The sequence below is a fragment of the Chinchilla lanigera genome, unplaced genomic scaffold, assembly GCF_000276665.1.
Source record: "Chinchilla lanigera isolate Chin_1 unplaced genomic scaffold, ChiLan1.0 scaffold00112, whole genome shotgun sequence".
Lineage (NCBI taxonomy): Eukaryota > Metazoa > Chordata > Mammalia > Rodentia > Chinchillidae > Chinchilla > Chinchilla lanigera.
Genome location: NW_004955513.1, coordinates 5,221,320 through 5,243,975, shown reverse-complemented (window position 1 = coordinate 5,243,975; position 22,656 = coordinate 5,221,320). Strand labels below are relative to the sequence as shown.

Below are 22,656 nucleotides of genomic sequence, written 5' to 3'. Positions count from 1 at the left end.
CCCAGGCTGGCCTCAAACTTGTGGCAATCCTCCTGCCTCAGCCTCTGGAAGATGTGAATCTTTCATGGTCATTTTGACTTCAGGGAAGAGCCAGAGCCAGAATTTGAACAGTGCCAGATCCAGGGAATAAGATGGGTGAGGACATGCTACCTGCTCTTGTGAGCTGCCTTTTCACTGGAGGGCGCTCAGCAGCTCAGACACTGTGAAGACACACAGGAAAGAGCACCTCCAGAACTGCTTCAGAAAGTGGTAAGAAGCCAAGAATAACTAGATGTGATGGCACATGCCTGTAATCCCAGGGAGGGTTAGGGAGGCTGAAGAAGGAGGATCACCTAAGTTCAAGGCGAGCCTAAACTACTTATAGTGAGACCCATTCTGAAGAAAAAAGGTGGCAAGAAGGATGGGATGTGTGTTCAATGGGGAAGGGCAGCAGTTAGTCCCAACATATCTTTTACTATAATAAACTTTTTGTATATGGACATTTGCGGTGTATTTGGATTGCACCTCTGCCCTGCGCCAGGTAAGCCCCACAAGGCTGTCCAGCTGGGGAACCTCAGGCCTTATCAGAGGAGAGCAAGGGGTCACCAGCCTCTCCCTGGGGGTACACCTGCTGCTCAGGTAGGGCCTGGAGTCTGTGGATAACAAGGAATCCAGATCTTCCCTTCCTTTTCCAGAGCTCTGAGGTGGGTGGGGCTCCCTTCCTCATGGTCTGGGCTCACCTGTGAGACATCACAGGTTAAGGTGGCCTGACCCCTTCACAATGGTTACCAGGCAACATGACTCCTCTCAGGGAGAAGGGGCCCAGCCTTCGAGGGCAGTCTGAGGCACAATGACAGCTACTCCAAAACACTCGCTCTTCACGCCAGAACCTCACTATATCCCTGGGTAAGAGCTGGGAGCCCTCCCTGTGGGGAGGCTGGGCCAAGGGGTTAGGCCTACCCTGGGCCCCAGGAGCCTGAGGCCACAGCTTCGGGGACAGAAGATCAGCATTACTAGAGAGGGGACTGAGGGTCCCTAAAGGCTAAATGCTCCGGATAGCAAAGCTGCTGGCCTCATCCTGCCACCCAGCTCACAGTACCAGGTGGCCAGTGCACTCATCAGAAGCAGAAACTGGGGCAAACCAGCAGCTGGCAGAGGCTGGCAGAGCAAGCGGCCAGACACCCACAGAGCTTCCCGAGTCAGAGAAGCTCCGGGTGGCTGCCTCGCTGAGCCCTCACCAGCAAAGAGCAGAAGGCTCTGGGATGTGGGGCCACATGGGGCTCGGAAGACAGGAACCTACATGAGGGCCTGGGAAGATGGGGCTGCTGACACTGAGACTCAGCCTTCACAGCAGCCTGCGCTGGCCTCGGCAGGCTTTCCTTCCCCTGGCGCTGGGAATAGAACCCAGGGCCAGGCACATACTAGGCAAACTTCTGCCACTGAGCTGCACCCTTAGCCCAGCCAAGTTTTAAAAAGAAGACAGTCCAGAGCCAGGCATGGTGGTGCACACCTATACTCCCAGCACTGTAGGAGGTTGAAGCAGGATTGCAAGTTTGAGCCCAGCCTGGGCAATTTAGTGCCTTAGAACCTGTCTCAAAATTAAAAAAAAAAAACAAAAACTGGATGTGCTGGTGCACACCAGGAGGCTGAGGCAGGAGGATCACTGAGTTCTAGGCCAACCTGGGCTACAAAGTGAGTTCAAGCTCAGCCTGAACTACAAAGCAAGACTCTGTCTCAAAAACAAAAAACAAAAAACAAATTAATAATAAACAAAAGAAATATATTAATAATAAAAAGTTCTGAGGCTCAACCCCCAATACCAGAAAAAGAGGAGTATGGGCAGAAACCACAATGACAATTCAGGTTAGGGGTGCAGTTCAGGGGCAGAACACTTGCATAGCATGCAGAAGGCCCTGGGTTTGCTCCCTGGTATCACAAAAGAAAGGAGAGGGAGGGGAGGGGAGGTAGAGAAGAAAAAAGAGGAAGGGAGGAAAAGAAAGAAAAAAAAATTTCAACTGGGCACATTGAACCTATAGTCCCAGCTATTCAGGAGGCTGAGGCAGGAGGATCACTAGAGTACAGGAGATCAAGGCCACCTGTCTGCAAAGACAGTTCACCCTGTGGATTACCACAGAGCCCCTCCCCAAAAGGGCTAAACACTGGCTACCCACCCACAAGGGACCTGGACTTCTCATAGCTAAAGAATGCCCCCCTCCAAGGCCCAGCCCTCAAGTTCTGGTCCACACAGTCGGCTGTGGCCTCTTGGGGTGGCAGAAGGCCAGGCCAAACCCCATACTGTGCTTTTCTGCTGGGCTCCCCAGGTTGGGGCCCTGGCCAGGAGGTCAGTCCCTGTGCTTGCTTTTATGGGGCAGAGCTCCGTTTCCCTGGGCCTTGGAGTAAGTGAGGGAGGTGAAGGGTGAAGGGAGGTCAGCAAGGCACACGGCAGTGACCATCGCTGGTGGTGATGTGGATGTAGCTCTTGGCTGGGCCAGGCACATCCTCAGTGTGGGACAGCTGCTACCACCTCAACCTGAGAGAGAGCCCATGAAGTCTGCGCTTCCACTGCCCCCACTTCACAGCTAAGCGAAGTCAGGTGCACTGCCCTGTGTCACACAGCCGCTAAGTGGCAGGCAAGCTGGGCTGGCATCCTGCCCATAGGGCCCTGCCCAGTGCCAGGGCTGCCCTTGCCTCCCTCTCCTCTCCCCGCAGCTATGCTGGCTTCTACCCGCAGCTGCGATACCAGGTGGGGAACACCTATGGGCGCACCACAGCACAGCTGCTCACAGATCCCAGCGTGCAGAAGAGCCCCTGCTCTGTGCTGTCGCCCATGACCAAGCCCAAGTTCATCGAGGACTTCAGCAAGTCCAAGCCCCCGTGGGTTCCCTGCCGGGACCTGGCTGAGCCACACATCCCCCACTACACTGGTGAGCTGCCCCTGCCTGGCCCTCCCCTCTGCGGCCCACCCTCCTGCCCACGTGGTCACCTGCCACCTGCCTGTGCAGGTCTGAAGCCCTACAGGAACTTCGAGATCCTGGGCAAGCTGCCACCACAGGTGGACAACCAGGAGCCACCAGGAGCAGAGAACATGCCCAGACAGGTTGCGGTGCCAGCTGGCTTCATGCCCTATCCCCCCTACCCACCATGCCCCCCGGGCAGAAAGGGGGACTCCATCGACATGGGACACCCGGGCCTGCGACTGGCATATGGGGAAGAGGCCTGGAAGACTGCCCACCCTGCCCATGGGACTCCAGGGCAGCACCAGGTAACTAGAGACACACTGGCCTGGCCTCACTCCACCCAAGTGCGAGCTAAGCAGTGACTGCCCCTCCTCCCCGCAGCTGTACCACTGCAGGAGGGACGAGTACCCTCCCCCACCCCTCCAGCTGGAGACACTGGACGTAGACAGGTTCCAGCGGCTGCCCCAACTGGACCACCCCAATCTAATCCAAAGAAAAGCCATTTCAGGTGCGTCCCCCACGGGGTCCCAGGGGCCCAGGCAAAATAGGGAGAGGAATAGGTCTGCCTCTGGGAACAGACCTGGCCTCCCCAGCCCAGCTTCTCCCCTACCCATCTCCTCCCGGGGGGGGGGGGTCTCAAGACCACCACCATTACGGAAAGGAACGAACTTCATGGGCTTTCTGGCACATCTGGGAGCAGGTGGGTTTGCCCAGGGGACCTGGGGGACATTAACGCCACACTCTGCCTCAGGTTACGCTGGCTTCATCCCCCGCTTCACCTGGGTGATGGGGACGAATTACCGTGACGGAGTCACACAGGCTATGGAGGAGTTTGACAAGAACCAGGTAGGAGCACTCCATGCAGGGCCTGCACCCAGGTCCCCAGCAGGTGCCCACACCTTGGTTCTGAAGCAGGCTGCACAGTAGTTCTCCACTTCTCTCTGGCAGCTGCAAGAGGCCTGGGGAGAGGAGGGAGCCTGCCCCAAAGGTAGCTTGCAACCTATCAAGGCCTGGCTCCTGCCCTGAGCCTTCAGGGTACCTGTGAATTCAGTCCCTCTTCCCAGGGAAGGTCAGCCCCTGCCCTTTCCCTTGTGGGTTACCAGGTGGTGGAATATGGCAGCACCCATTGGCACCTTCCCCTCTTCAGTTCCAGTCCAGAAACCCTGTCTGTCCGCTGGGGCAGCGGCTGCCCAGGACATACTGGCCCCACAGCACCATCTACAGAAGCCAGGGCCTGATCCCCTTCTACATGGGCTTCATCCCCTGTGAGTATGGCTCCCTGCCCAAGGTGCACTGAGGGAGGAGTGGGTGGCTAAGGGCCTTCACTGCAGGCCACTGTCACCCGACCCACAGAGTAGGTTTGCTCAACTAACTCCTCCCCGTGCCAGTCCCTAAGGGGCTCAGCAGCCCTCCTGTGAACTCCCAGACAGAGGCCATCTGGTCTCTTGCTTTCGGGAAACAGGCTCCTCCCCAGGTAGGGGCTGGGGCCTGTGACCCAGGGCTGCCCCCAGCTCTTGAGGAGCCCCTCAGTCACCTGCATGCTTGGCCCAGGCACGGGAAGCCCAGCTCAGCTAATCCTTGCTCCCTTGCAGCCATGCAAGACAACTACGCAATGACGTTTGGCAACAGCACTCGCAAAGCCTATCAGAAGGAACTGGAGAGGCGAAACCACGCACTATGAAATGCTTTAATGGTGTGTGTGTGCAGGATGCGATGTCAAGACAGAGACAGCGTGCACAGTTAGACAGGGTTATCAGCGGGCTGTGGGTGAATAAAGAGTTCACACTGCTTCCACACTTTACCAGCTAACAGCTCTAGGCCACCTCCTCCTCTGCCTCCTCCTCAAACTCGCCCTCCTCTTCAGCGGTGGCGTCCTGGTACTGCTGGTACTCGGACACCAGGTCGTTCATGTTGCTCTCGGCCTCAGTGAACTCCATCTCATCCATGCCCTCACCCGTGTACCAGTGCAAGAAGGCCTTGCGCCGGAACATGGCTGTGAACTGCTCCGAGATGCGCTTGAACAGCTCCTGGATGGCCGTGCTGTTGCCAATGAAGGTGGCAGACATTTTTAGCCCCCGGGGTGGGATGTCACAAACGGCTGTCTTCACGTTGTTGGGGATCCACTCAACAAAATAGCTGCTGTTCTTGTTTTGGACGTTAAGCATCTGTTCATCCACCTCTTTCATGGACATGCGGCCCCTGAACACCGCGGCCACTGTGAGGTAGCGGCCATGGCGGGGGTCACAAGCAGCCATCATGTTCTTGGCATCAAACATCTGCTGGGTGAGCTCAGGCACCGTCAAGGCACGGTATTGCTGGCTGCCACGGCTGGTCAGGGGGGCAAAGCCGGGCATGAAGAAGTGCAGGCGGGGGAAGGGCACCATGTTCACAGCCAGCTTCCGCAGGTCAGCATTGAGCTGGCCGGGGAAGCGCAGGCAGGTAGTGACCCCACTCATGGTGGCCGACACCAGGTGATTCAGGTCACCATAGGTGGGGGTGGTGAGCTTCAAGGTTCTGAAGCAGATGTCATACAAGGCTTCGTTATCAATACAATAGGTTTCATCTGTGTTTTCTACAAGCTGGTGGACCGAGAGGGTGGCATTGTAAGGCTCGACCACAGTGTCCGACACTTTGGGTGAGGGCACCACACTGAACGTGTTCATGATGCGGTCTGGGTACTCTTCCCGGATCTTGCTGATGAGGAGGGTGCCCATCCCTGACCCGGTCCCCCCACCCAGGGAGTGGGTCAGCTGGAAACCCTGCAGGCAGTCGCAGCTCTCTGCCTCCTTTCTCACAACGTCCAGCACCGAGTCCACCAGCTCCGCACCTTCTGTGTAGTGCCCCTTGGCCCAGTTGTTCCCAGCACCACTCTGACCTGTGAGACACCACAACTGGTCACACTCCCGCCAGACAGACCCCACAGGGGCGGCAAATGAACCCTGACAGCGATGCACAGAAGGCAGCTTAACAAACCCCTGCCAATACCCAAGGACGAAAACAACCTGGATCTCCGTGGAGACTACAAGGAGATTACATCTACCTCTCCTTGCCTGCAGGCAGACAGCTGGGCCTCCTCCCTAAGCCGCTTTAGGCAAGCGCTTTCAGTGACTCAGAGGGCAGAAAATGTCCCGCGGGCTCCCAGCTACGAGGTTCAAAAACAATGACCTTGGGTAGGGGCAGCCGCTTAACCTTTGGGCCACCCAGTCCCCACCCGCACTCACCGAAGACGAAGTTGTCAGGCCTGAATATCTGCCCGAAGGGCCCCGAGCGCACGGAGTCCATGGTGCCGGGCTCCAGGTCCACCAGCACGGCGCGGGGTACGTACTTGCCACCTGGAGAGAGCGGGCGTCAGCCGCGGGCCACGCCGGGGCCGCACCGTGGGCGGGGGCGGGGGCGGGGGCTCGGGCTCCTACCCGTGGCCTCGTTGTAGTACACGTTAATGCGCTCCAGCTGCAGGTCGCTGTCTCCGTGGTACGTGCCAGTAGGGTCGATGCCATGCTCGTCGCTGATCACCTCCCAGAACTGCCGGGACGCGGGCGGGCTGAGTCACGGCGGCCGGTGCGCCCAGGGCGGCCCCGCCCCGAGGGCGAGGCGGGCGCTCCCCTCCCCCACCTGCGCTCCCCAACGCCAGGAGCCGGGAGCCTCACCGGCCGCCCACGCGCCGTCCTGGCCCCAGCCGAACTCCCGGGCCGCAGTGCAGGGCGCCGCCCGGCAGGCCACTGCCGCCATCTTCCCAGTTGCCCGCCCGCTCTGCAGTCCGGCAGGCCGGCCGGCCGGCCCCGCCTGGCCCAGTCCGGTCCGGCCCGGCCCGGCCCGGCCCGGTTTGCGTGTCCCCACCATTCACCTTGGCGCCGATCTGGTTGCCGCACTGCCCAGCCTGCAGATGGACAATCTCCCTCATGGCGACGACTGCGGCGACAGCAGAGGCGTTAAAAGTATCACAGGTGCTGAGGAGGAAGCGCGCAGAATGCTACAACCGACGCGCCGCTAGTGCTTATATATCAGCTGCGCCCGCCTCCGCTGGCCTCGGATTGGGTTTCCAGAACGAGGCCGGCAAATACTCTCATTCTATTGATTTAACTTCCCGTCGATCGAGGGGTCTAAGACCCGCCTTTCTAACGACAGCTGCTTGTTATTGGTCAGCCACGGCTGTGGCGCTTCCTATCACATTCCCGCCCCCCGCGCTGTAGTGCTTTGCTCATTGGGCTTTTCAAATGATTGATTTGCTCTGCCATTGGCTGCCTCCGGAGAGTACGCCGACAGGCTGGTGCTATTGGCTGTGCGGGTTTGGCGTCCTGGTAACCGCCGCAGTGCAGCGGGAGGCGCGCACGAGCATCGAGCGCGGGACTAAGGTTTCCGGCCCCGGCCAAGTCACCTGTCCTCGTGAACTGGGTTCCGCTTTTTCGCAAGAGCAGCTGCGGCGGAGCTACGCGCCCGGGCCCGGCGAGCTCGTGCACGCCGCGGACTCTGGGGGGAGTCCCAGGCGAGGCGGGTGCGGGTCACGAAGGACGGAAACGGCTCAGGTGCGGCGCTGGCGCTGCGCGCCCGCCCGCACACAGTGTTGTGGAGACGGTGCTGGCCGCGCGCCGGTTGCCTTGGAGCTGCGGCTCGGGACCTGGGGCTGCGTGGAGACGGAGCGCGGGCATGCCTGGCCACGACGCGCTTTGTCCTCGAGAGGGAAAACAAGTGTGTGAAGGAAGTGCAGTTGGATTGCATGCCGTTGGTCTTTTAATGGGCTTTGAAAACTGCGTTTGCATTCTACTTCTAAATGTCTTTGAAAGGAATGTCACACGGTGGGGTCTACCCGTGGTTAGCCGTCGAGGCTGGCGTTTTCAGTGGACTTGCCCCTCTGCCTCGCAACCGGAGTGTTGGGGGCACCACTTGCTTACATACGTATTTTCTTTGGGAAGGAGCACCCCTCTTACTACATAACGCACAGTGCCGCAGGGTTACGGTATCCAGTGACCGGAACCATCCCTGAAAGCTTGCCAGGACAAGCAGCACCAAGTGTGGGAAAAGGTTAGCAGTCCGTGCCCACGCCCACTCCAGCGTGGTCTAGCTTCAGCTGGTGGGCCGGAGGCTCTGGCCAGGATAGGCCCTCCCTGATCAAGAGGGTGAGTCAGCAGGTACGGGAGCCGGGCCGTCCTGAAGCCCTGGCGGCTCCCCGCTCCCAGACTTGCCCAGGAAGTGGGACCTATTCCTCAACGAAGGGCTAGAGTCTGTCGGGTTAATAACCCGTAGTTACTGCGGGCTGATCAGGCCCACAATCTCCCAAACTAGTGGACGAAGAAGGCTTAAATAAATGAGGCAAATGAAGTGATTTCATGGCTCCAGGAGGGTTCCTGGAGTGTTTAAGATTCACTGGGTTTCAAACAAAGGAGGGAAATCCTGAAGAAAATGCAGAAATTTGCGCAGGACTTGTTAATTTAGGATAACTGTGTTATCTCCAGGAAGGCCTTCCCGGGAGTAGTGAGATGCCTGCAGCTACAGTCTCCTTTTAGATAATTGGGGTTGGAGCCAAATGTCGTCAGCTATGGCCTTGTCCTTTGAGGTGTCCCAACTTCACAGGCTAATATAGGCCTCAGCGGGGACCAGTGACTCATAGAGGTTCACTTACTATGAGTCCACTGCCCATCAAAGGACAAGGACCTAAGCTCTAGACAACTCCCAAGTAAACATGAAAAGCCAATTGGTTAAAATTAAATACTGCTCAGCTGGGTGTAGTGGTGTAATCCCAGCACTGAGGAGGCTGAGGCAGGAGGATTTCTGTGAGTTTGAGACCACCCTGGGCTACAAAGTGAGCTCAAGGCCAGCCTGAGCTGCATAGTGAAACCCTGTCTCAAAAAGACCAGACAAAAAAAAAATTAAATCCTGCTCAGAGCTGCTTCATAGTAGTCTCCCTCAGGAGTCTGTATTGGTATGTGGGGTGCACAGGGTCCTCTTGGTGCCCAGAACAGAATGTCCTAGAGTTGGCTCTGGCCCTGCCCGGTAGTTTATCTGCCCAAGCAATAGACAGGGAGGCCCTTACAGCTCCCTCAGCAGTCACGGAGAAGCCCAGTGTTTTCCCTGCTGTGCAAAAGCCTTGCTACAGCTGCTCTTGGGGCTCCAGTATTTTTAAATCCACCCCTCAGGGCACAATCGAACTGGAAAAGGGCCCTGCCTCCCTGCCAGTGCCCCAGGGCTGGGAGGTCAGGGTGGCAAGCCCATTTCACAGTTTACAAAACACAGTTTGCATCCCAGGCCCAGGTGCTCACCAGAGCTCTTCCCGGCGCCAGACTGTCTGCCTGGCCCCTCATAGTCCCCTCCTGAGGAAGACACTGGCTGAGGCCAGGATAGTGGCTGCGCAGAGCTGGAGGAAGAGGCCCTCGGGTCCACCCTGAAGGGGAGAGGAGGGCAGGAGGGGAAGGAGGGCCAGGCTGGATGCACACCAGAGGGAGTAGGAGGGCAGGGAGCAGCAGGAGGGGCCGTGGGAGTGCTGGGCACCTGCCCTGGCTCTCCAGCCTGCAGCTGTTGAGGAGTCCACAAGGCAGGCTCTGTTTACTGGTGGCCATGGTCCCAGTGGGAGGGTGTGTTACCGCCAGGCAGGGGCAGCAGGCAGACAGACGGTGCGGCCTTAAAGGACCCCGTTTCAGGCCTTTGTGGAAGGCCTCTGTTGCCCCGGAAGGAGAGGTGCCCAGTGGGGCCTGCCCGCTCCAGACGGCCTCTCTGCCTCCTTAGCAGGTCTCCCCAGGGAGCAGCCAGGCTCTGTCCCTAAAGGGCATGGGAGTTGGTGCTGGCTCTGCAGGAACCACTTGCAGGGAAGGACCAAGGCAGGATGCAAGAGCAGCTTCCCAGACGGCTCCCAGAGCAGGCTCACCGCCCTTAGTGGGCAGAGGGGAAACCCAGGCCTAGGAAGCCTGGGAGGGTGGGGTGGTGGCAGGGGACCTGAGGGACAACTAGGTCTTTCCCCAGCTGAGTGCCTGAGTTCTGGAGAGAGGTGAGCTTTTCCTGGTCATGTGGTAGTAGGGTCGGGGATGGCAGGAGGCTCTGTGCGTCTCTGGTGTCCAGTGATCCATGCAGAAGGTAAACCTTCCAGCCTGGGAATCCACCCGACCTGGGCACAGGTCTGGACACTCTGTGGGGCACCTGGGGGCCTAGTGGGCAGGACTCGCTCCCAGGCAGGTTCCCAGAGCTGGCCCTATGGGACGAGGGGTGCCCCCCGGCACCAGGGAGATACAGCCCTGCCTGCTGCAGAGGCAGGACAGGGTGGGGCGCCTCAGAAACTGTGCACCCTGCCCCACCTCTGTGTGCCCTGCCAGGCCATGCCCCTCCGAGCACTCCCCAGGTGGGCGGAGGTCTTAGGCACTCAGCTGGTCGGGCAAAGGGCGCCCCTGTCCACCCCACAGGCCAGCTCCTGTGTGGGAGGCCTCACCCTGCATGTTGTAGGCTGCTCCTAGGGCTGCAGGCAAGATCATCTGCCCCCGACCCTGAGCATTGCCCTGTGCCTCCAGCTCCAGTGGGACCCTTCCGTGGAATCCCTGTCTGAGGAGAGACCACCATTCCTGGGAAACAACCTCGTTTATTGGCAAAGGGGTGCAGGCCTCAGAAGTCCTCGTGCCCGCAAGAACACGTGGCAGGCCAGCTTTCCAACGGCACCACTCCCAGACTGAGGGGTTGGAATGTGGTTGGGTGCCCACCCTCAAAACTGCTGGGAGGCCAGGACCTCAGGGGCCTCATAGCAGGGAGCCCCTTTAGTGGCTGTCTGGGGGCGGCTGCAGGCCCTGCCTGGGCAGCAGTGGGTCACCAGGTGGTCCCAGGGTTCCAGAGAGCGGAGGCAGAGGGGCAGCCAGGCCCAGGAGCGCAGTCTGCGCGGCAGCCAGGATGGCCGGCGCCGCTGCAGGACGTTCACCAGGATGAGGAGGAGCACCAGCCCCACGAGGGGCATCCCAACTGCTGCCAGCACTGCACCCCCTGCCAGGGAGAGCCCGAAGGCCGCCAGGGGCAGCAGCAGGAAGGTGAGCAGCAGGTAGACAACAGCCACCCAGCGGTAGCGGGCAGTCAAATCCCCAAAGCGCTTGGCCAGCGGGATGGGCACCCTCAGGACAGGCACCGAGTACCACAGCAGTATGCCAGCGAGGTTGAAGAAGAAGTGGATGAGGGCGACCTGGAGGCAGGGAGTGCGGGGAGCGGTCAGGAGCCTGGGTCAGGTGATGGGGGTCACCTAGGCTCTCTGCCCCTGGCCATGCAAAAAGGGCCCATGTCTGAAGCTTGTCCTGCTCATCCTGCATGCAGCTAAGATGGACCCCTGGGAGGACAGTTTCCAGCCAGGTGTGGCCAGATGCCCACCACTCACCCTCAAGCACACATCTAAGCATAGGGAGCCTGGGCCAACCCTGTTGGTAACTGCATCACTGCTATGGGGAGGAGGCCCAGGGCTACATGCCCCTCCAGGAGAGGGCAAGGCTGGGGGCTTCAGGAGGGGCTAGGGCAGGGCCCTGCACTGGGAGGGGCAGGGGCAAAGGCTCAGTGGGAGCCAAGCAGGATCTGGCTTATCTCCTGGGAGCAGCAGCCCAGAAGTTTCAGGAGCTGAGCTTGTGTGGGCACCTGGGCAGAAGGAAGCTCCAACCAGCACAGGGTGCTTTAGAGAGAATCAGCAGCACCGTGGACACGGGAGTGGGGCAGAGTGTGGGCACTTGGGGGTGGGGGCATCTTGCAAGCAGAATCACAACTGGGCATGGCCTGAGTGCCCATCATAGGTGGGGCCTCTGGACGGGGGCTGGGAAGACAGGCAGCGCTCAGGCAGCCACTGCTGGGTTAAGCAGCCGGTTCATGGGGCAGTAGGATGGAGGAGAGGCACCTTGCAGATGTGGAATACAGCCCTGGGGGCTCCCTGCGGCTGGGCCAGGCCTCCAGGGCACACAATGAGGGGCACAGACCAGAGGGTGGAGGAGCAGGGATCCTGTGGGGGAAGCTGTGGGAGACAAAGCGGCAGCGGGCACGGGCCTTGCTGAGAAGCAGCCTGGAAAGATGGAGTCTGGGGGAGACAGGGCCTGGGTCCAGAAGCAGGGGCTGAAGGTTTGCGGCTGGAGCTGGAGGAGAGGCCACATGGGAGCGGGGAGGGGAGCCAGGCGGTACCTGGACGGCGAAGAGCAGCATGTCCGCAGGGCTGGCCAGCGCAGCCAGCAGGGCCGTGGTGGTGGTGCCGATGTTAGAGCCCAGGAGCAGGGGGTACGCCCGGTCCAGGCTGATCACCCCAACCCCTAGGCCGCAAGGGGTCAGCACAGGGCCCAGGCAGAGCCCCTGCCCCACCACAGGCCCACTGCCTGCCCGGGCTCACCCATGAGTGGCACGATGGCTGCCGTGAAGACACTGCTGCTCTGGAGCAGGAAGGTCATGCCAGCGCCCACGAGGATGGCCAGGCAGCCACTGAGCCAGCCGAAGGGGAAAGGGAAGTCTGGGGACGAGTGCTGGGTCACGTTGTGCGCCCCCGCCCCCCCGCCCCAGCTCATGGTCCCTTCACACCTGCATTGATGACGCCCCTCACAGCCCGGGCGACACGGCCACGCAGCACAGAGTTGAGCAACTTGACGACAAGCACCAGGCAGGCGCTCAGCAGCAGGAGGGAGCCGGCCAGCAGGATGCAGCCCACGGCCGGGTCGGTGAGGGCCGAGCCCACAAACAGGTGGCGGCCTGGTGGAAGGCAAGGCAGCGCAGGGTGGGCAGTGGGGTGAGCATGGGCAGCCGGGCACAGGGGCGGGAAGGGGGTGGGCAGGTGGGCAGGGCTCACAGGGCAGCCTGTCCTCCGTGGCTGAGCCGCTCTTCCCAGTGCAGGGGCCGAAGGCTCCACTTGCATTGCTGTGGCCCTGGCTCTGGTGGGGGCAGGGCGGGTTCAGCATGGCTGGGTAGGCAGGCAGAGTGGTGGGGCAGTCAGCAGGTCAGGGGTAGCGTGGGGCTGGGGTCAGAGGCACCTCACCGTCTCCCTGCTGCAGCCGCACCATTGCTTAATGAGGCTGCTGGTGGTGGCATTGCCAGTGGCACTGCTGGCTATCAGGTCGCTGTCCAGCTGGGGGTGGAGGGGCCGGGACTCAGCAGGGGCCCCGATGCCCACAGACACCAGGCTGCCTGTGCCTGCTCCACCCCCGTTTCCCTGGCCAGGGCCTCCGCCTCCCTTTCTAGACTTCACCTGCACGATGAGGTGTGTGAGGGGCTTTGTCAGTGCCTTGAGGATGTCAGGTGCCCGAGCCCCAGGCTGCAGGCGGGCCACGCCCAGGAGCAGGGCACTCAGCCTCTGCAGCAGGGCCACAGCACTCTCCAGCGGCAGCAAGACCAGCACCGTGAGCCAGTTGAAGATGCCATGCACAGCTGAGCCACTGAAGGCCCTGTGGCCACACAGGGCAGGCTGTCTGGTGGCCTCGGCCGTGGCCACTGCCACCTTCCGTCCTGCCCCCCAGCCACACTCACCTGCGAAACTCGTCCCGGTCCCCTGACTGTGCCATGGAGACCAGGGTGCTGGTGATGGACGTGCCCACGTTGACACCCATGATGATGGGGACAGACGCCCGGACAGTCAGCACTGTAGAGACCCCACTTCAGCTGCTGCCTGCCCAGCCCGCCTGCCCACCACCGCCTGCGGAGGGGAGGGGACTCACGCTTCGAGGCCACCATGCTGACTACAATGGAGGAGGATGTGCTGGAGCTCTGCACAAGCACCGTGACCAGCACGCCAATGACCAGTCCCGCCACAGGGTTGGATAGTACCACACTGCCCTTGAAGACGTCTCCGGCCATTCTGCCTACACCCGGGACAGAGGGGCACTGAGGCTGCAGAGAGCTGGCCGCCCATCCCTGCCCTGCTGCCCTCTGCCCACTCACTGCCCAGCAGCTGGAAGCCAGAACTGAGGATGTCCAGGGAGCAGATGAAGAAGTAAAGGCTGCCCAGGAGCCCGCAGGCCTTGAGGAAGCCAAAGATCACCCTGCGCATCCTGGCGGCTGTGCTGAGCCCTGTGGACACAGGCAGGGCAGTCCTCGGCCAGCCCTCCCCCTTCCACCTGCCCAGAACCCACCACCCTTTCCTCCACTGCCCCCAGCAGAGTCCAGGCACCCCCTTCTGTGCCACTGGGGGGGGGGCATTTTCTTCTCCTGAGTCCCCAGGGCAGGGCCCAGGATGCCTGTGTTCCCTGCGGGATGGCCATGTCCCCCAGCAGGGAAGAGGGGCAGACAGCAGCAGGATGGTCCTGCAACTCAGGGCAGGGCAGCAGCTGAGCAGAGGCCGCGGGCATCCCCGGGTGCCTGCTGGGTGGCTCCCCAGGAGGTTTTGGCTGCCTTGTACTGTCCCCCAACCTAACCCTGACGTTCACCCTGACCCCAGGCCTACCTTGCAGCTGGCCGGTGTCCTTCAGCTGAGGGAGGGCCCAGGGGTTCATGCTGCCCTCCTCCGGGACTGGGATAGAACAGGAGGTTTCTGCAAGGGTCAGGTCAAGTAGGGCTGTTTCTAGAACCCCTGTCCCAGGAGGGAGCAGCGTAAGAGACACAGGGTTCCCTCCCTTGTCTGGGCCGTGATGTTGGAGGTGAGGTCTGGGGGGCCTGGTACCTGCATTTCTCAGACTGCTATCCACCAGGTCGATCGTAGCCAGGCTGGGGTGGGGTACCAGGCCACCGGCAATGGAATTCGGCATGGGTTTCAGGCAGGGGAAGACCCAGGCACCAAGGTCAGATATGCTGGTGAAGGCTGGATGAGAAACGGCTGGCCTCCGCACACACCCCAACCCTGCAGAGCAGGCCGAATGTGGGACCCTGGCCTGTGCTGTCCGTCACTGCCCCTGCAGGCCCAGTGACCTGCCTTCCCTCCGTCTATGGCAGGTGGCTGTGGTGATCTCTGGCTATCAGACAACCCCAAGCCAATTTCAGGGGGCAGACTCAAGGGGGCCCTGGCTCCCCGGCTCACTCACTGGTCTGAGTTGGAAGGCCTGTGGTGCCACAGGGCACAGGTTTGGGGTGCAGGCTGGAGGTCCTCAGGAGCCAGGGAGCCCCAAGACCTCTCCTGCCAGGTGTCACTGGGGACACTCAGATGACCTGGGCAGAGACTTGTGCATCTGATACAAGCGGCGCCAGATGAGGAGCAGGGCGAGGCGCTCGGGGGTCCAGGCACCCCAGGCCACCACACAGCTGCTCTCCGCACAGCTCTGCTCCTAGGCCCTGTGTCTGGAACTTCCCTTCAACCCCCCGCCCGGTGCCTGGGCTCAGCTCGAGGCTCCATGTGCAGCCCTTTCGTTCTGCCTAACCCAGATCCTGGGGGCTCAGCAGGGGGTCCCACGCTGGCCTCCGGGTCCCTGGCCCTGGCCTGGTTCTGGGAGCTCCTACCTGCGTGGGTGGTGAGGGTACTCGTGGGGAGGAGGCAGTGGGAGCGGCCGCAGGTCAAAGATCCCCTGGGTGCCCACATGACCTGTTGTGTCCTGAGCCCCATTAATGTTTACCCAGATGCTGAGGCCCCGAGGGGAGACCCACCTGGCCCCGGAGCCCCTGGGCCTTGCCACCCAGGGGTAAGAGCTCTGAGGCCAGCCAGCAGCCCTCTTGTGCGGTGTCTCCCCAGGATACACCTCATTTCAGACCAGGGAATTGCTGGGCTGGACACTGGATGCCCACATCCACCAGGAGGTCTGTGACCGGATCTCCTGAGGCAGAAAGCTGAGGCTCTGCCCTCCCCACCATGTTCCTCGGGGCTCTGCGGATCATGGGTTCCTCCCTGCCCCTTCAGACGTGGGAGGGAAGCCTTGCACCAGGTGTGTGGGCATGACAGGTTTCCACAGGTGGGCGGTGAGTTCTGAACCAGGTGCAGGCATGGTGTCCCTGGCTGCCGCAGAGAGGTTTGTGGAGGGCCAGCTCATCTTCAGGGGCATGGGGGACTTTGCCCCAGGCAAGCAGGAGGGCTGGTGTCCACTCAGCGAATTCTCTTCCCTCCCCATCCCGCCCACCCCGCTGCAGGGGGAGCGTTCAGGGGCTCCCAGAAAATGGCTCCTTCCTGCAGAGGTGGGGTGCTGCAGCAGCCCAAAATTAGAGGATGAGTGCCTTTGCCTCTGGCACCCTTCTGAGGATCTGTGCTGAGGCTACACAGGAGCTATGCAGCCTCCAGCCGGCTCCCTCCCTCTCTGGGGTCAGAGCTGGTCCCCCACAATGCTGTCCTTGATGCCTGCCCTAGCCCCTAGCGGGGTACCCTCCCAGAACAGTGCCAGACACGTGATTGGAGCTCAGAGAATTAACCTTGTTGAGTGGGTGAAATTTACAGTTTGTGTGTAGGTCAGGGAGCAGGGAGGTGGCCCTGCCCCACTCCTGGCTCGCTTCCTGGGAGAGGGGCCCCTGCCCTGATCCCACCATTCAGGACCAGCTATGGCCTGGCCCTGCACTTCAGCCTGTGCCGGAGAGCTGGGATCGGCCGCCTTAGCGGCCCACAACCCCTGGCTTGCAGGTTACTCTGACAGAAGGGTCCTGGCTAGGCACAGTTGGGCCACTAGGGTGGTTGAGGCCACCAGCCTCCTGCAGGTGTTCATGGTGGGGTTGGCAGCACCTCGAGGGGCCGCTGGGGGCTGCACCCAGACGGCAAGCCACCGAGGGCTCTAGGTGGATGTGTGTGGCTGTGGTTCCCGGCAGTGAGCCCTGGGCATTGATCCCAGCTGCAAGGGTGGTCAAGGCTCAGACCTCAGGGCTGCCGGGGAGCCCCCAGCATAAACTGCCACAGCCGCAGCCACAGCAGCGTCGGGGCCGGGGGAAGTGAGGCTGGGCGCCCAGGGTAGGGCAGAGCGCAGGCGGCTGCTCAGTGACCGCAGCCTCGACCTTGAGGGGTGCAGGGACCCAGGGCTCTGCTCTCACTGGCTCCCGCTCTGCCTTGACAGCCAAGAAAGCGGCCAGGTCCAGGTCCAGCATGGCCACCCCTCCGCGTGGCGTGGGCGTGCTCTGGCGGCACTGTGGGCAGGGGATCCAGCGCTGCTCGTGGGCCACAGCATCCAGCCGCCGCACGCACGCCTGGCAGAAGGTGTGGCCGCAGTAGAGGCGGCGGGGCAAGTGCCCAGTGAGGTCGTAGGCCGAGTAGCAGACGATGCAGTCGTTCCTCCGAGCTGTGGGGGCCGCCCCTTCCTCCAAGGCACACGACCCCTCAGGTTGCAACATCCCGGGCAGGAAGGTGGTCAGGAACAGTGGCTCGGGCCACAGGCCACACTGCCTACCGCTGCAACACACAGCACAGCTGGGTGCAGGCCCCAGCGGGTGGGAACCGGGCCATGGGCTTGTAGGCACCTGCACACTTTGGGGGCAGCCGCGGGTGACAGGACACAGGTCTGGGCAGTGTCCTGCTGTCTGGCTATGAGCCCCTTGCCACCCACAGCCTCCTGCCCGTGCTGCCCCCTCCCACCCAGCCGGCCTAAGCTGCGGCCGTTCTTACCTGCATCCGATCCTCTGGGCAGCTATGCCCAGCCAGAAGGTGGCTGGAACAGGGGGGCAGGGCCCTGGGGCGCCCTCCCTGGGCTCGCATTACTGCCTACATGGGCCAGGCAGCAGGAGGCAGGTGGCAGCTGGGCTGCGGAGTGGGCTCCCCTTTCAGCCACACGCAGTGCAACTGGATCTCACACCGCACGCTCAGCAGGAGATAAGGTGACCCCTCCCCCAGCCCCACCCAGGCCTGGCCTCGCTGCCCCCAAAGTTTCCTTCTGTTGGGCAAGGTGGGTGGCCCATGCTGGTCATCCCAGCTACTCAGGAGGCTGACAGGAAGATCTCAGTTTCGAGCTCAGCTTAGGCAATTTAGGAGACGCTGTCTCAAAACACAGGCCTGAAGGGTGCACGGTGCTGCATACCTACAGTCCCGGCGCTGGGGAGGCTGAGGCAGAAGGATCACTGCAAGTTTAAGATCAGCCTGAGCTATACAGTGTGTTCAGGCCTGTCTTCACTACATGAGTGAGACGCGCGCCCCCCCAAAAAAATAAGTTGTAGAGCGCTTGCCTAGCATGTAGAAGGCCCTGGGTTCCATTTCCACAACTTCAGAGAAAAGTTAAAGGCACCCCTTCCTCCCTTCCATGTCTGTGCCATCCACTCATCCTGCATTGGTGGGCAGCGCCCACCCTGCAGCCCTAGCTCACATCACCTGCTCCAGGAAGGCGGCCTGACCCGCTGGCGCAGAGCCCTGCCCCTCTGCGGCAGGCCTTCTCTTCCACCTGGGCCTGTCCCTGCCAGGGTGGCTCGGAATGCACTCATCTGGGCCTGTGGTGTTCCCATCCTGGCCCCAAGGTGGCGCTCACGTACTGTGTGTGGTGTCCCAGTTCCCTCACTCACAAGGGCCCTCCCACTGAGCATCTGTGGGCTCCTGGCCAGCCAGGGAGCTATGACTGTGGGATGTGCGGCCAGGAGGCCCAGCGCTCTGGGAAGACCTGGGAGACCCATGGGATGGGGACAGGCTGGCAGGGCCTCGGGACCCCTCCACAGGCCCAAGGGGAAGCCTAGGGCAGAGTGGTCATGCACGAACACGCACAAACTGCGTGCGCGCACCCCGTCGGCCTGCAGGACTGGTCAGACAGGTTTACGTCTCAGGCTGGGCGGGGTGGCCCCAGAGCTCGGCCAGGAGTCCAGCAGGGACTTGCCCATCCCACTCCTGGGACTGCACACCACACAGCGCCCTTCCCTGCTGTGTGACCAGCCGTGATGTGTCGGGGACAGCTGGCCACAGGAGGACCTGTCTGTCCTGTGAGGCCAGCTCGGCTTCCGCCTCCACACAGTGCCGTGTCTGCCCTGCTCTGGAAATGCCAGCTCCCCGCACACTCCCTGCCCTGGCATCCCAGAGCCAAGTGCATGCCCGCCGGCCTTACCAGACACACTCAGGCATTTGGGCCCCTCCTCTAGCCCGTTCCTGGCACTGCCTTCAAGGCCTGATCCAGGCCCCCTCCTCCACAAAGCCCAGCCCAGGGAAAGGCAGCAGAAAAATGTCCGACCTAGGCTGGGAGGTGACTCAGTGGGCCAGGCAACTCCTGGGCCATCCTGCTCCACTCCCTGAAACCTGTGGCACCAGCCCCACCCGCACCATCCTGCCAACCTGCTGGAGGCCTCTTGAGGGTCCTGGCCATCATGTGCGCAGCACCCCTTGCCACGTGCCTTGGGGACTGGTCCTGTCCACCGTCCCAGCCTCGGCCCAGGGAGTGCAGGCCTGACCTTGGTGGTGGACAGGCTCCCAGCCCCCATCAGCCCCAGCCAGACCTGAGACCTGCAGGGCAGGCTGAGTGGAGACGTCACTAGACGGTGGCTTCCCATTCCCTGAAAGGCCCCACAAGGCTGGGGACAGTGTGTGTCTGTTTGTGTCCACATGCATGGACGGATGTAGGGGACCGGTCCAGGACAGCCTCCCCAAGGGCCGGCCAGAAGAGCGAGTCGCTGGCACAAAGCTCAGCCTGCTTTATTGCTGGGGCCTTGCAGCCAGTAGCCAAGGGGATCCCTGTTGCTGGCCCCACGGCCAGTGCCCATGACTGCTCCACAGGGCCCTGCTGAGCCGGCAGCCTGCCACATCCAGGGCAGGAAGTGGGCAGAGCCCGTGACAATGGCTGCCTCCAATGTCCGGCACCACCGTGGCCACAAGCAGCATGCCACACGGTGGGTGGGCTAGAGGATGACACAGCAGCAGCTGTGACAGCGGCAGAATGGCGGGCAGTGGCAGCAAGAGCAGCAGGGGCAGCAGCAGCAGTGGTGGGCAATGTCATCGCCACGCCCCATGGGCGGCCGGCCGGCATAGGTCAGTCCTGCTGGGCGCTGCCCACTGCTGTAGGGATTGTAGGGCTGCTCCCAGGACTGCTGGCTCTGGCTGAGCACAGCCCCCTTGGCCCCCTTGGCCCCCTTGGGCTCTTCAGCCTCAATGGGCTGCAGGATGCGAGCCGGCCCTGGGGTGCAGGCCACTGTTGGCAGAGGCGGAGTCTCCGAGGATGAGGATGAGGAGGGAGCTTCGTCTAACTGCTGTCCCAGGTCGGGCCGCAGGTGAGCCCGGGGGATGCTGATATGCGTATACGGGTTCTTGACGACCATCTCATGGGGGTCCATGGCCAGGCTGTGGGGCGGACAGACACAGACACTGACTCAGGCGTGGGGACAGCTGTCCGAGAGTCTGCAGCCCAAGAGAACACCTACCCGGGAGGAGCCCACTTGTGGGGGGCCTGGAGCCTGGCACCAAGAGAACTCCGTGTGTGCAAGGCCATGTGCCAGGGGTGACCCCAGGTGTGAGCCAGAGCCAGTGTCTCCAGCTGCCACCCCCAGTGTCCCGGCACTGCCTCTAGGACAGACCTGGGAATGGAGCGGGGAGCTGGGAGATGCAGCTGTGTGGCGTGAGCGTGGGGGCCTTCTGTCCCTAGGCCAGGACTCACCTGCAGTAGCAGCAGTGGCGTCTGTCCTCCCAGTCCTGCCGGTGCCTGTGTGTGCAGCGAGCAGCCGCCTTTTCCCTCCTAGGGAAGGGTGTGGCCCTGGGGCGGGACTCAAGGCTGGGGTTCCTGAGATCAGGTGGCCCCAGCCACTGGAACACAGCTGCTGGCTCACCCCTGGTCCTCAGGTGGGCGGCAGCCACAGTTTAGGCGCTGAGGGGCACTGCCAAGGCGGGTGACTCAGTGACCACGAATCCAGGCCGTGGCTCAGCAAGGAGTCCCTGGGTCACGGCCCCAGGAAGGAAGTGGGGCTAGGCCCAGATTCCACGGGCCCTGGTCACCCCTACACCCCACAAGGCCCAGGTGGGGGCAGAGCTCCTCCCTGCCCCTGCCTCACCACCGAGGCCAGGGTGCTGGGGCATTAGTTTTCTAAATAATAAATAACGATCGATACACCTTTGTGGATAAATCTCACTGATCCCAGAATTGGCCACGAGGGCTTCAGTCTGAAGTGACCTTTCTCGCTGGGGGTGGTGGCACACACCTGTAATCCCAGCACTAGGGAGGCTGAGGCAGGAGGATCGTTGAGAGTTCAAGGCCAGCCTGGGCTACAAAGTGAGCTCAAGACCAGCCTGAACTGCATAGTGAGACCTTGTCTCAAAAAGACAAAACAAAACAAATCAAGTGACCTTTTTCAGGAAGATGGGTTAAGAGAACGCTCCTAGCCCTGAGCCCCATCCTTGGCCAAAGCCCTCCCGGGCTCGCCGTGGAGTGACAACGGGGCAAGCACCGAGCTGGACCTGACACCCGTGGGCTCCCCTGCGCTACCGCGACCAGAAGTCCTCCCATCCTGGGCAACACAAGGAAGGCCGGACCAAGTCGGACGTGGCCGCAACCCAGAGGACCGGGGTTGGCCTGAGTGGGGATGAGTGGAACGATCTGGATACACGTTCCTAAGGCGCGTGTGGGGCAAAGCGGGTCTTCAGACCACGGACCTCGGAAAGCAATCAGAACTTACTGCGCAGGCGCCGGAAGCACCGCCCGGGCCTTGCAAACCCCGCCCCTCGCTGCGAGGCGGAGCCCGGCGCAAGCGCGAGCGAGGCTGGGGCCTTCGGTGGAAACTTTATTCCCCAGAAGCCTCCGCGCCGGGTTTCAGGGTTTCCCAAAGACCCGGTTCGGACAACCAGATACTTGGTTAGGACGCCGGATAGGCGGGCAGGGACTTCTCCCTGGGGCGGGGCCTTAGGCAGGGGGCGGGGCCTAAGGCCAGGTACCTCCCAGGGCGCGTGCCGGCCAGTTTAGGGTTAGGGTTAAAGAGCAGGGGTCCGGTTAGGCTCCTGGCCTCCTTTGGCCGCCTTTACTCCGAGGCGCTCCTGCTCAGGAGCATCCTTCTCACCGGCCCTCGCTGAATCAGTCCAGACACCGCCTGGGCTCCCACGGTGCCACCCAGCCGGGCTGTTTTGCTCCCCAGGAACACAGTGCAGAGGACAGAGGGGCTGCGGCCTGAAGGGGCGCTGGACTGTCCAGATTCGTGCAAGGTTCAGTGCAGGCAGAGGGGTGGTCACGTGGCACGGTGGCCTGGCAGGGCAGGGGATGGCACTCTGGAGGCCCCCAGCCTACAGTCACCAGCTTGACCTCGGTCCTCCCCACCCGAGGGTTCCCGTAGGCGCGGGTGTAGCTGGGGCAGAGAGGTCAGGAGCAGGAAGCAGAAAAAAATGGGGCTCCCTACGGGTGGGTCAGGTTAGCACACGGCATGACGTGACGGGACGCGCGTGCCTTCCCGACGGGATGGCAGGGCCGCCCTGCCCAAGCAGGTGACTGTCGTCGGCGAGCGGCCCTCCGCCCAGCACGTGTCCCGCCGGACACCCCAGCCTTCCGCGTGCCCGCGCTCCACCATTCCGCTCCCGCCCCCACCCCCCGCCTTGTCGGGGTCCTCAGCCTCCGCCCATGCCCTGGCACCCCTGGACCTCCCGCGCTCATCCCTCTGAGCTGGTCGGTCCTGGGCACAGCGGGGAGCAGAGGACTCGGGCACCCACAGAGCCCCTGGGGGGTAGCAGAGACCCTGCTTCCGAGCACGCGCAAGGCAGACGCAGCGGGGGACACTCGCAGATCCCCCTCCCACGTGGGCATTGTGGGGTCTCGAAATGTGAGCAGGAGAAAGGGTTTCCCTTGCAGAATTCTGTGGTGCAGGACCCCTGCTGATCACAATCCAGAGTCAACCAGGCGGGGCGCAGGGGACAGGGACGCTGCGGGGGTCCCGAGCCTCTCTACCCAGAGGGAGACCCGGCGGCGGGAGCCGGGCCCTGAGCGGACCCAGGGGCGGTGAGAGACTGGCCCCGCCCCGCGGACCCCGAGCGGGTCCCCAG

General features: G+C 62.1%; 6 protein-coding genes across 7 annotated transcripts in view; 2 read left to right on the top strand and 4 right to left on the bottom strand.

The window, feature by feature from the left end:
• Positions 1-4,737, top strand: part of Fam166a (family with sequence similarity 166, member A) — a 6,621-nt gene extending 1,884 nt beyond the window's left edge. The window contains exons 2-9 of the mRNA XM_005408608.2: positions 84-249; positions 791-885; positions 2,689-2,903; positions 2,982-3,241; positions 3,318-3,444; positions 3,688-3,782; positions 4,084-4,201; positions 4,529-4,737. Coding sequence (XP_005408665.1) covers positions 830-885; positions 2,689-2,903; positions 2,982-3,241; positions 3,318-3,444; positions 3,688-3,782; positions 4,084-4,201; positions 4,529-4,617 — 960 coding nt within the window. The 5' untranslated portion in view covers positions 84-249; positions 791-829 and the 3' untranslated portion in view covers positions 4,618-4,737. The remainder of the gene's footprint in view (positions 1-83; positions 250-790; positions 886-2,688; positions 2,904-2,981; positions 3,242-3,317; positions 3,445-3,687; positions 3,783-4,083; positions 4,202-4,528) is intronic.
• On the bottom strand, positions 4,606-6,926 carry Tubb4b (tubulin, beta 4B class IVb). Its single transcript, XM_005408609.2, has 4 exons — positions 6,781-6,926; positions 6,350-6,458; positions 6,158-6,268; positions 4,606-5,811 (listed from the first exon to the last, which is right to left on the bottom strand). The coding sequence occupies exons 1-4, from the start codon at positions 6,835-6,837 to the stop codon at positions 4,751-4,753; spliced, it is 1,338 nt and encodes a 445-aa protein (XP_005408666.1). The 5' UTR covers positions 6,838-6,926; the 3' UTR covers positions 4,606-4,750.
• Positions 6,927-10,474: 3,548 nt separating this feature from the next.
• Positions 10,475-15,401, bottom strand: Slc34a3 (solute carrier family 34 (type II sodium/phosphate cotransporter), member 3). Of its 2 annotated transcripts, XM_005408605.2 has the most exons (13): positions 15,276-15,401; positions 14,506-14,682; positions 14,290-14,376; positions 13,788-13,916; positions 13,565-13,708; positions 13,377-13,488; positions 13,099-13,294; positions 12,889-12,978; positions 12,703-12,784; positions 12,438-12,605; positions 12,253-12,369; positions 12,051-12,175; positions 10,475-11,079 (listed from the first exon to the last, which is right to left on the bottom strand). In XM_005408605.2, exons 1-13 carry the CDS (start codon positions 15,376-15,378, stop codon positions 10,615-10,617), a joined length of 1,995 nt encoding a protein of 664 aa, XP_005408662.1. In that variant the 5' UTR covers positions 15,379-15,401; the 3' UTR covers positions 10,475-10,614. The 2 variants fall into 2 exon arrangements, with proteins under 2 accessions (XP_005408662.1, XP_005408663.1); XM_005408606.2 differs by lacking the exon at positions 15,276-15,401 and having other exon boundaries at positions 14,510-14,588.
• Positions 15,402-16,580: 1,179 nt separating this feature from the next.
• On the bottom strand, positions 16,581-19,236 carry Rnf224 (ring finger protein 224). The gene is made up of 2 exons (XM_005408607.2): positions 17,347-19,236; positions 16,581-17,133 (listed from the first exon to the last, which is right to left on the bottom strand). Exon 2 carries the CDS (start codon positions 17,073-17,075, stop codon positions 16,602-16,604), a length of 474 nt encoding a protein of 157 aa, XP_005408664.1. The 5' UTR covers positions 17,076-17,133; positions 17,347-19,236; the 3' UTR covers positions 16,581-16,601.
• Positions 19,237-19,325: 89 nt separating this feature from the next.
• Positions 19,326-20,852, bottom strand: Cysrt1 (cysteine-rich tail protein 1). Its single transcript, XM_005408604.2, has 2 exons — positions 20,297-20,852; positions 19,326-19,983 (listed from the first exon to the last, which is right to left on the bottom strand). The coding sequence occupies exon 2, from the start codon at positions 19,974-19,976 to the stop codon at positions 19,545-19,547; it is 432 nt and encodes a 143-aa protein (XP_005408661.1). The 5' UTR covers positions 19,977-19,983; positions 20,297-20,852; the 3' UTR covers positions 19,326-19,544.
• An 80-nt stretch (positions 20,853-20,932) lies between these two features.
• Rnf208 (ring finger protein 208) overlaps positions 20,933-22,656 on the top strand; it is a gene marked incomplete in the record, with an annotated part of 3,794 nt that continues 2,070 nt past the window's right edge. Inside the window, 1 exon segment of the mRNA XM_005408603.2 lies at positions 20,933-22,656.